This window comes from Cetorhinus maximus, chromosome 11 (assembly GCF_964194155.1).
Source record: "Cetorhinus maximus chromosome 11, sCetMax3.hap1.1, whole genome shotgun sequence".
Classification (NCBI taxonomy): domain Eukaryota; kingdom Metazoa; phylum Chordata; class Chondrichthyes; order Lamniformes; family Cetorhinidae; genus Cetorhinus; species Cetorhinus maximus.
The window spans coordinates 16,181,817-16,193,076 of NC_135889.1; the positions used below are offsets into that span (position 1 = coordinate 16,181,817).

General features: G+C 43.4%; 1 protein-coding gene across 1 annotated transcript in view; it reads right to left on the bottom strand.

Annotated features, from left to right (window-relative positions):
• Positions 1–11,260, bottom strand: part of spag16 (sperm associated antigen 16) — a 1,278,115-nt gene that overhangs the window by 239,122 nt on the left and 1,027,733 nt on the right. Inside the window, exon 15 of the mRNA XM_078551570.1 lies at positions 8,481–8,607. Coding sequence (XP_078407696.1) covers positions 8,481–8,607 — 127 coding nt within the window. The remainder of the gene's footprint in view (positions 1–8,480; positions 8,608–11,260) is intronic.

Genomic DNA, 11,260 nt, shown 5'->3' on the forward strand with positions numbered 1-11,260 from the left:
TAGCATAGGGGTATGAGAGGCCATGGGGTGGGTGGGCAGCATGAGGTGGCTTAGGTTGGCATGGATGTGGCATAGCAAGTGTGTGGGGGATGAACAATGGAGAGTTGCTTTTTGTTTCATTGTTGTTTTTATTTAATTCAATATATATGTATATTATGTATAATATTACACCACAACCCCATAAATATGAATTCTCCCCCCCACCACCCCCCCACCAAACCAAATGAATGGAAGCCCCTGCCTCCAGGCACCTTAGAAAATGGGCGACTGCCTGAAGGCTCCTGAATAAAACCGGAGGCAGGAGCCTCGCAATTTGATTGGTTTATTAATAATTTAAAAAATCTCCTCAAAAGTACAGCCAGGTCAAGGACAAGAGGGCAGATCAGCAGCTAACATATGGCAGAGAGGGAAAAAAGGATCAAACCAACCAACATAGTACAAGTGAAGGAACATCTCCCCTCCATTTTCTTTTTGAAAGAAATATGCAGAATGTCTAGAGGAACAAGGCCGGTTCTGCATCCCATTTACAGCCACAGATTGGGATACGCTCACAGGGGGAAACCAAAAGGTTTCTAGAACTTTAAGTATTGCCTCTCCTCAAATATAACTAACCCCTTTTGCATATGGCTTTTTAGTTCAACGTAATGCGAAGATGAGTCCAAAAGACAGCATTTTCTCCTCAACTAATTGGTTATAACCTGAATAGCCGAGACTGAGGAAGATCTCATGAGGAATAAGTTTTCTAAGAAAGGGAATTCAAGGGGATCAGGAGGAAGGGGAAAAAATCAGAGAAGAAAATGTGGTCTTAAAAACACATTTCTATATTCTAAGCTGGCAATGTTGGAAGAAACCTTAACGCTAATTCAGGAGAAAGCTTGGTCTAATAACTCACCAACTGGTATGCAAAAGGCTACCAAAACTTTCCACAGACCTCCCAGGCCACTTCAATGGCATGAGTGACATTATAAATTGAGGAATGAGGGGTTGGGTGAGGGTGAGCTAGGTAGGATTGGACAATTACTTCGCTTATGAGGAAAGACTGGAAAAGTAGGGACTGTTTTCCTTGGAGAGGAGAAGGCTGAGAGGAGACATGATAAAAGTTTTCAAAATCACGAGGAGCCTGGGCAGAGTAGATAGGGAGAAACTGTTGCCACTCATAAACGGATCAAGAACCTGAGGGCACCATTTTAAAGTGTTTTGCAGAAGAAGCAAATGCAAGGTGAGAAAAACTTCTTCACACAGCGAGTAGTTAGGTTTTGGAATGCACTGCCTGGAAGTGTGGTGGAGGCAGGTTCAATTGAGGCATTTAAGAGGGCATTGGATGATTATCTAAATAGAAACAATGGGCAGGGTTATGGGGAAAAGGCAAGAGATTGGCACTAAGTTAAAATGCTCAAAGAGTTGGTGCAGACACGATGGGCTGAATGGCCTCCTTCTACACTGTAACAATTCTGTGATTCTGTAATTCAGCAAAATGTTGGATCACAGAAGCAGGCCTTCCACTCAGCCCACCTCCGCACCCTGCAGCCTCCGCAACCATTCCGGGAGAGGAGGGCTCAATTTCTAATCCAGCCCAGCTCCTTGGAATGAAAATCAGAACTGCGGGTGAACATTTTTAAAGGTCAGGGCCATAGTGTCTTTCCATCAGTCCTGCCTCTTTGTTAACACCCTGAGTGAAGGGTGCAGAGGTAAAAAGTGTTCATGGTTGAAGAAACCTATGTCATCTAAACCAAGTCCCTCCACAAAAGTTGGCCTAGATTAACGTTAAAGTTTGCATACTTTCTTTGCTCCAAAAAATATTTTCCATGTTAAAATTGGTTTGGGGTTTTATTTCTACGCTATTCTGAAATTGTGGTTTTAAGTTTTGTATGTTGAGGAAAGTGGGGTAGCTTGTCAGAAACATCAGGATTAGGGCCAGCGATTTTCTGAGCTGTATTCACTCCACCAAATGCACAGCAGCATATTTGGAGCAGTTGTAAAGAAATTCCTGATCTAGCCTATCAAAGTGATGGATGGATAATATTTGTAGATCCAGAGGAGGAGTTTAAACTCATGCTGGACACGTGAGCACCTAGCACCAAAACGACTTGATAGCAGGACCACAGGAAATTATCCATTCTATCAATGAGTGATGAAGGCTTAACTATGCTATGTCATTGTTACAGCAAATTTCCATAGATCAAAAGCTGATTTTCAATGTTCCGAAGAAGAGTCACATTGGACTCAAAATGTTGACTCCGTTTCTCTCTCCACAAGTGCTGCCAGACCTGCTGAGTTTTTTCAGCATTTTCTGTTTTTATTTCAGTTTTCCGGCATCTGCAGTGTTTTGCTTTTATGGTCTTCAATGTGCTAACTCACTTACATTGGTTCCTGGTCCCTGAGCACCTCAAATCAAAAATTCACATAGGGCAAGATTTTACGCGTTGGCGAGCGGGGACAGGACCTGCTTGCCGACACGTAAAATGATGCGTGGTGACGTCAGGCAGAACTCCCAACGTCACTGCACCCCATTTAAATTTTCAGGTAGGCGGGGGTGCAGCAAAATCAGCTGCCATTGAGGCCATTGACAGAGTCAATTAAGTAATTAAAGGACCTGCCGTCCAACCGTAAGGTTGGCGGGCAGGCCAGTAGCCCCAGCGCGAATTAGAAAAAGCATGAAACCTCATCCACGGGCGGGATGAGGTTTCATGTAGGTTTAAAAAAATTTTAATAAAGTTTTTGTCAAAATTATGGACATGTCCCAACTCATGTGACAGTGTCACATGAGGGGACATGTTAGGGAAATTTTATCTTTCTATTTTTAGCTTTTTGACATTTAGAGCCGATCTCCCTGAGGCTGCACTTAGCCACAGGGAGATGAGTGTGCTCTTTCATGCGCATGTGCAAAAGATCGCATTCTCGATTTTGGGATTCTCCGCCTGCCCGCACAGGGAGCACATAGCACTTCTGTGCGGACGTCATGCTGGGTGGGCCTTAATTGGCCCATCCATGTAAAATTGCACCATGCTCCCAATCGGGGGTGCCAATCGGAAATGCGCCTGTGCGCTTCCGCCCTTCAACTTCGCCCCTGATGGGGGGAAAATCCTGCCCATAGTTGTGTTTAAATTTCTACATGGCCTTGCTCCCTCCTTAACTCTGTAAACTCCTCCACGCCTACAAGCCTCTGACATCCTTGCATTTGTAAAATTCTAGTCTCTTTGGTATCCCTGGCTTCCTTTGCCCCGCCACAAGCAGCCATGCCTTCAGTTAACAAGCTCTGGAATACCCTCCTTAAACTTCTCCACTTCTATCTCCTTCAAGACATTTCTTAATACCTACCTCTTCGACCAAGCTTTAGCTCATCTGTAAAAATATCTCTCTTTTTTGGATCGATTTTAAGCTTTCTCGCTGACTACATTCCTGTGTGGTGCCGATTTTGTGAGCTTTGTTACTTTGCATATCCTTAATAGTGAAATGTAACATTAATGAAAAAAAAATTACAATTCTGCTTGTGGCTGATATATGGCCAAACAGCCCTCATTATGTTTAGGGTTCCAGGGGACTTGCAGTTTCTACTTCAACATTACCCGGTGAGTATCATGTCAGATGATGTTATGATCTAAAACCTATTTCTCTCACAGGATATCACATATCTATGACACCTTTGGGGCTGATGAATTATGATTCTCTCACAATAGCAATGCATCATCAGCACAAAATATTCCATCTGTTATTCTTTCATAATGGAGAAATGGGGAAAAATATGGATCTGGTTAATGTGAAGCTATTCCTCTAACAGTTTTTTTAGCTATGCATCGTGAAGGATACAGTTTAATAAAAATAGGATTGTTTCTCGAGTACTTTAGGAATAAGGATAGGTGAAATGGTTTTATGAAATGAATGGCATAAGTGACATATGACCACCCCCTCACAGACAGGCCAATAGAATTCTTACTGCAAACATTATCATGTTCCATCTTTTCAATTATAGAAAAATACAGCTTTTTCCTTTTTGACTGACAAGAAACACTCAAACAAATCTTTGAGTGAGATATTAAATAAGGCCTACAGCTTGACTGGCATGAATTAAACAAAGAATGGTCTTGCTATATAGCTGTCATTTTTTTTTTGTCTAACCCCCCCAGGGATGAAGGATTCATCTTTGTCAGATGAAAGGATCATAGACAGTTATAATCTCTTCAACAATAAGCACTGAAAATGATGGCAGCAGCGACATCAGTGGTCAATACCCATTACTGAATGGAAGGAACAGAAATACTGAATCCACTCTAGATGATTGTGTTATATTTCAGGCACAAAACGAGAGATTTTCCACCATAATTAGGATTCTGGGCTGTATTTTGTAACTTCTGAAGATTAAGCCATATAAATCTCAACTATCAAATATGTAAGACTTGAGTACAGACCCTTTATTCCTTTTCTTTGAATAATAATTACATTTAAAAAGAATCTATACCTTATTAAAATTGTGCAATGTTATATGCTGGCAAGCCAGTACAATTTGTAGATCTTAGCTACATATTGAGATCATTCAGTAAATGCATCATTTCTTTTTACAAGCTGGCTTATTTGCTATCATCTGTCACCATCTTCTTTAACTTTTTAGACATTCTGCCAGGAAGTTGGGATAGTCCAAAATGGCAAGTTCTCCATGGTAGCTCAATATTTTCCCTTAATTAGCCAATTAATTGATCAGTGTTTGTTTCCCCAGCCCCAACATTCCACCTACAGAATTTTCGGAGTAGATGCTAGATATTGAAATATCAATCTAAACCAAGCCTCCAAATTGGAATACATTTCTTCACTGGAAGTAACATGGAACAGATATACACTTCTGAGGAAAGGTTCTGAAAACTTCTACCTGAGGTCCTCAACCTAATTTTGAGAATACTTATCTAACCTCACAAGGTATGCTATTCATCCTTAATAAAACAGAAAGAGCATGAAATTTATTGCCTACCACTGTTTTTTGGGGATGCAAGGTGCTGCTGGCCACTTCCTGTATGGCTCACAAGGTGTTCCATCAGGAAATGTATGTCCCCAGCATGCGCTGGAAGGCTGTGAATGTATTCACTCCTGGCCTCACACAGCCCAGCCAGTTGATATGATGCTTGGGTAACAAATTTGGACTGTGCAGATTTAGACAATAAATTTGTCAATCACTCATCAAGCACCAAGCATTAAGCTGCAAGAGAGGCCCATTACTAGTTTTCCTTAAAGGGCTAGGCACCCATATTGTTGATAAAGTAATTTTTAAGAACTTCTGCTATAGCACGGTGTCTGCAAGTATTCTGGAATATTTCTGGAAGTGTTGGAGTGAAATCAGGAACATACTGTCATCCTCAGTGTCGCAGCCAGCCCTATGATGCTAAGAACCATCTCTTCCGTCGGGTTCAGAAAATCCAGGCGTCCTCATCTCCCAGCAGTTTTGCCCTGCTCTATTCTCTTGTCTGCTGTCTTGTCATGGAAGAAAGTGGGATGATTGTCAGTGAGTGTGGAGCATTGCGTTTGGGTGACATGCATACTATAACTAAATAACTGGAGGCGTATGGAAACAGCGAGTGGTGGGTCTGAGGCTTGCAGCATTGGCAGGTGTGTGAGGGTGAGGTGGATGTGAGATGTGAGTCCTGAGTACCTGTGAGTGCTGCTGAGTGAATGATGCAGGGGGTGATGGTGCATTGAGCAGCGTGAGAGGTTGGTGAGGTGGCGGATAGGTGATGTCATGTAAAAATGCATGCGCTTACCTTTACTACTCACGTAGGGTCATTAGGCTTCTTGTGAAACTACGAGCAGGTCCTTAGGTCCAGAGTTTACTTCCCTTGCCATCTATTCCCCCTTCCTTCTGAGGGAGACAGGGTCCTGGACCCCTGAGGAAACATGGTGTCCCTCCATACTGCCCACCGCCACTAATAATGGCTCCCATGCTGCACCTATCACCCTGGAACCCTCTCTCTGCTCTGGTGTTTCATTTTCCATCTTTTAAATTTCAGCAAAATTTTTCTGTGCAGCTTCTCTTTAAGAGGGACAGTTTAGTTTTAAGAAGAACAGGCTGGCTGTACCAAGTGACCTCAGTGCAATACTGTTTGGCAGCATGTTGAGTGCAGAGACAGCTAGCAGCGTGAAGAGGATGTAAGCAATCAGGAATTGGCTAGGCCCTTTACTACTATCAGGTAAATAAGGAAGGAACACTATATTTGCATACTGCCCACTGTCAACAGAACTGGCATGGGTAAGTGCAAATCATGATCCTGTGCCCATAAAACAGCGCAGAAAAGTTTTTCATCCAAAATGCTTGAAACACACAAAGGCCGAGATGGATCATACATTTGGTGGAAATGGCAGAAAATAACCTGTTAAATGTGGAGGTTGGTGGGATGGAAGGTGAGGACAAGGGGAACCTAACGTGGCTCTGGGAGGGAGGGAGGGGTAGGGATGAGAGCAGAGGTGCATGAAATGTGGTGGACACAGTTGATGGCCCTGTCAATCATGGTGGCGGTGAGGTGGGGGGGGCGGTGGAGTTGGTGGGGAGGAGTATCCTCAGTTGAGGAAAAAAGACTCCTCATACTTACATGTTTAAAGTTCAAAAGATATTTATAAGGCCCTTCAACAGCTAACTGCTCTTTCTACTTTGCCACAAGAGCGATTGAGTGCATCTATGACAAATATTGACAGAGAGGAAGACTTAAGCTCAAGTGAAAATCCATAGGCTTAATTTAAATAAGTTTCAAAATACCATTTAGTACAAATTTTTTTTAAAAATACACCCATTGTACTAAATACTGAAAACCATCAAAAGAGGCTCAAAGTTTGGCCTGCCAGTACCATCAAATTCCCTGACTGAGTAGCGGAAGCAAAATTATTTCAAGAAGAATTTGATGCATGGAAGGACATTAGGATCTCTCTGGATAGATGAATCAAGGTGAGTCATAGAGTTTCCTCATTGATAATCATCCTATGACCTTGTAAACATATTTTTATGTGCATGAAAACTCAATGTAAAGAGTAAAATAATAGGAATTATTCACACAGACTTTGCAAAATGAAGGCTAAAATGTGTAATTATCAGATGCGGGAGCATCTTCATTAGACTAAAAAGAATTGTTTCTGTACAGTTTGGTCACGGTGACAATTTGGCATCCAATACACAAATTGAATATTTTACTTCCACAACATAACAAGATAAACAACACACAACCGCTTTCCACAATGCAAAACCAAGCCATCATTTCACCACCTCTATATTCTCTATATTTCAGAATCACAGAATCACAGAATCACACAGTGCAGAAAAAGCCTTTCGGCCCATCGAGTCTGCACCGACATGTGAGAAACACCTGACCTACCTACCTAATCCCATTTACCAGCACTTGGCCCATAGCCTTGAATGTTATGACGTGCCGTGCTCATCCAGGTACTTTTTAAAGGATGTGAGGCAACCCGCCTCCACCACCCTCCCCGGCAGCGCATTCCAGACCGTCACCACCCTCTGGATAAAAAAGTTTTTCCTTACATCCCCCCTAAACCTCCTGCCCCTCACCTTGAACTTATGTCCCCTCGTGACTGACCCTTCAACTAAGGGGAACAGCTGCTCCATATCCACCCTGTCTATGCCCCATATAATCTTGTACACCTCGATCAAGTCGCCCCTCAGTCTTCTCTGCTCTAACGAAAACAACCCAAGTCTATCTAACCTCTCTTCATAACTTAAATGTTTCCTCATAGGCAACATCCTGGTGAACCTCCTCTGCATCCCCTCCAGTGCAATCACATCCTTCCTATAATGTGGCAACCAGAACTGCACACAGTACTCCAGCTGTGGCCTCACTAAGGTTCTATATAACTCCAACATGATCTCCCTATTTTTGCAATCTATGCCTCGATTGATAAAGGCAAGTGTCCCATATGCCTTTTTCACCACCCCACTAACATGCCCCTCCACCTTCAGTGATCTATGGATACACATGCCAAGGTCCCTTTGTTCCTCAGAACTTCCCAGTGTCATGCCATTCATTGAATACTTCCCTGTCAAATTACTCCTTCCAAAGTGTATCACCTCACACTTTTCACGGTTAAATTCTGTCTGCCACTTATCTGCCCATTTGACCATCCCGTCTATATTTTCCTGTAGCCCAAGACACTCAACCTCACTGTTAACCATCCGGACAATCTTTGTGTCATCCGCAAACTTACTAATCCTATCCCCCACATAGTCATCCATGTCGTTTATATAAATGACGAATAATAGAGGACCCAGCACAGATCCCTGTGGTACGCCACTGGACACTGGCTTCCAGTCACTAAAGCATCCTTCTGTCATCACCCTCTGCCTCCTACAACTAAGCCAAATTTGAATCCACCTTATCAAATATTTGCGGAACAATTACATTTTCAATAGTTAATAGGTTGCACCAGAGATTGAAGTAAATTGGGAATAAAACAGTTAATTTGATACCTTAATCAAGAAGAAAAAAGATTCCTACCTGATGGGTGAAAGATCACTTGGTTACCAGGATGAGGGCCTGCATCAACTGATAGCATTACTGCTACCTTCCGCACATCCCAAAGTTTTAGTATTCCATATGAGTCACAGGAAACAACCGTATCACCCTGTCAAGCAAACATGAGGAAGATTTTTGTAATAGGTGAAGCTTCAGATTTATGTGCCACATTTTGGACTGACCTTAAAAAGGCATATTCCACAGGATAGAAACACAACTTTCATGTTATCCCAATACCCTGAGGCTGAGTAGACCTAAATTTGACTCAGATTGTTGCACAAAACAGGCAAGAGCAAATGGGCAGATATGTAAATTGGGCTTCTAATTTTACATTGCCTGTTTTGCATGAACGTGGAAGTTGAATTACATCTTCAGACAATAATTAAATAGAATTACATAGAGTCGACAGCAAAGGAACAGGCCCTTCAGCCCAACTGATCTGTGGCAGTGTTTATGCTCCACACCAGTGTCTACCCACCCCTCTTCACCTAACCCTAACTGCACTGTTGTAGTCCTTTCTTCCTCACATACTTATCTAACTTCCCATTGTCATCTATACTATTCACCTCAGCTATGCCACGTAGCAGTAAGTCCCACATTCTAACAAGTCTCTGGGTAAAGAAGTTTCTCCTGAAATCCTCCTTGGATTTATTAGTGACTATCTTATATTTATGATCCTTAATTTTAGACTCCCCAGCAGATGAAAACATCTTGTCTATGTCTACTGGATCAATTCCTTTATCGTTTTAAAGGCTTCTATTGGGTAAGCCTTCTCTTTACCAGAGAAAATATTCATCCAAGTGGCAAATTATTTTTGTGCAATTAATTTAATTTGTCAATGTATTTTGGAAACTGGAATACTTTTTCCTGTTAATTATAACATGAGTTTTATTATAGTCATTTCTCTCTAAATTACCTGCTAAAAGTTACTCAAACCTAGTTACTCAAGCTCTGAAGAGCATTCCATGCATTTCCAAAGGTACAATTTCATTGCTGACTGCATTTGCTGAGTGACTGTAACATATCATTGAATCTTAGGAACTTATGTGCTATGGGCTTGTGCCAACTGTCTTCTTGGTTCAGAGCAACCATTCATCAAAAAGAGGAAATGTTGATCTTAATCTGTGCTATTCTGCTACCCTGCACCTTATTGTTTTGTAAATAAGCAGTGGCTGACTTTCCTGTCCCACTTTCAGGTGCAAGACCTTGCCAAAGGTTGAGCATGCACCAAGGTTGGGACAGGCCATGTAAGTTACTTGGTCCACCAAATCCAAATGCACTGAGGCCTGCGCAGGACCTGTGCACTCCAGGTGATCTGTGCCTGTCCAGATGGGAGAGGGTGCCCAGAGAAATTGTCCCCATATCTTGCTAATTGAATCTTAGAGGGACCAAAGCTGGAAAATTTAAATTAGTTTCTGTGAATTCCTACTCTTGTTAAAGTTTCCATTGTCCTTTTGCGCTGATGGGCAGAGTCAAATACATTGGGCGGAATTTTCACTTCCGGGACTAAGTCCCATGGCGGGGGTGAGACCAGGGAAGGGGACGGGGAGAGTTTCCTGCCACAGAAGCCGCAGGGATTTCGCGGGGTATTGTGTGACTCCATCATCATTAATTATGCAGACGGGGGTTTCCCCACATTTTGTGCGGTAGGGTGGGCTGGATGGTGCACTCCCCACCATCATATCTAAGTAGCATTTTTAAATGGCACCCAGACAGCAACCTGGACAATGCTGATTGAGTAGATGGCTAGAAGAGGACAGGGAGCTTCAGTGCCCAAATTCAGCGACGCCTCCCTAGGCATCCTGCTTGACCAAATGGAGGTCAGGAGGGAAATACTCTATCCAGAGGATGGGAGGAGGAGGCCATGCAGGGACATGAAACCTGCTTGGGAACAAGTCACCAGGGCAGTCAGTACTCAGGGCCTCCAGCAGAGAACTGCCCTGCAACTCCAAAAAAGAACGAATGACCTCATGGCGTTGCCAGGGTAAGTGAACATTCAACTGCTCACACTCAATCTATGGTACAGGGAACATGGGCCTCAGTGGCAACGTGATAAGGTGATGCCTCATAGACTCAATGCAGACCATCTACTCTGCAGGTGGAGATGCCACTGTGGGTGCCTCACCCTTCCACACAGAGAGCTCACATGCTGTCTGGAAGGTGGGGTGGGGGGCGGGGGAAGGGGTTCAGGTGTTGAGGGCACCAGAAAGCACTGCTAATGACATGCCTCTTTGAGCCTTATCCTTATATCTGCATGGGCTCACCGGTCTGGAGGGTGCTGGCCCAGAAGCTTTCTGGGCAACCTGCAGTGCATCGATCACATGCTGCACAATCCAGTGGGTTATTTGTAAGACTGGAAACATGGGAATGATACATGAAACCTAATTGCTCTTAACCCCATCTTCTCACTTTTCACAAGGGAAGTTAAGCCATAATAGAAGCGAGAGAGAGAAGAGGGAAGGGGGCCAGCTGCACTTAAAACAACGGACTGACTTCGAGGAGCGGGCATCCCAGCTGGCAGGGGTCATCGGAGATGGAGAGATTGGCTTGCAGCTGCCATCCAGTAAGGATCCATGCATGTTATAGAAACCAAGGGTGAAGGGTGCCTCCATGTTGGAGGCATCTTATGCAGTCACTCGTACTCTCCTCTCTACTTACAGGTACCACCAGGAAGAGGGCAAGGCCCTAAAGTGAGGAAGTCTTGCCCAGCATGCAGACAAGCCTGGAGAAAGCAAGGATATCACCGATGAAGAAAGTGCACC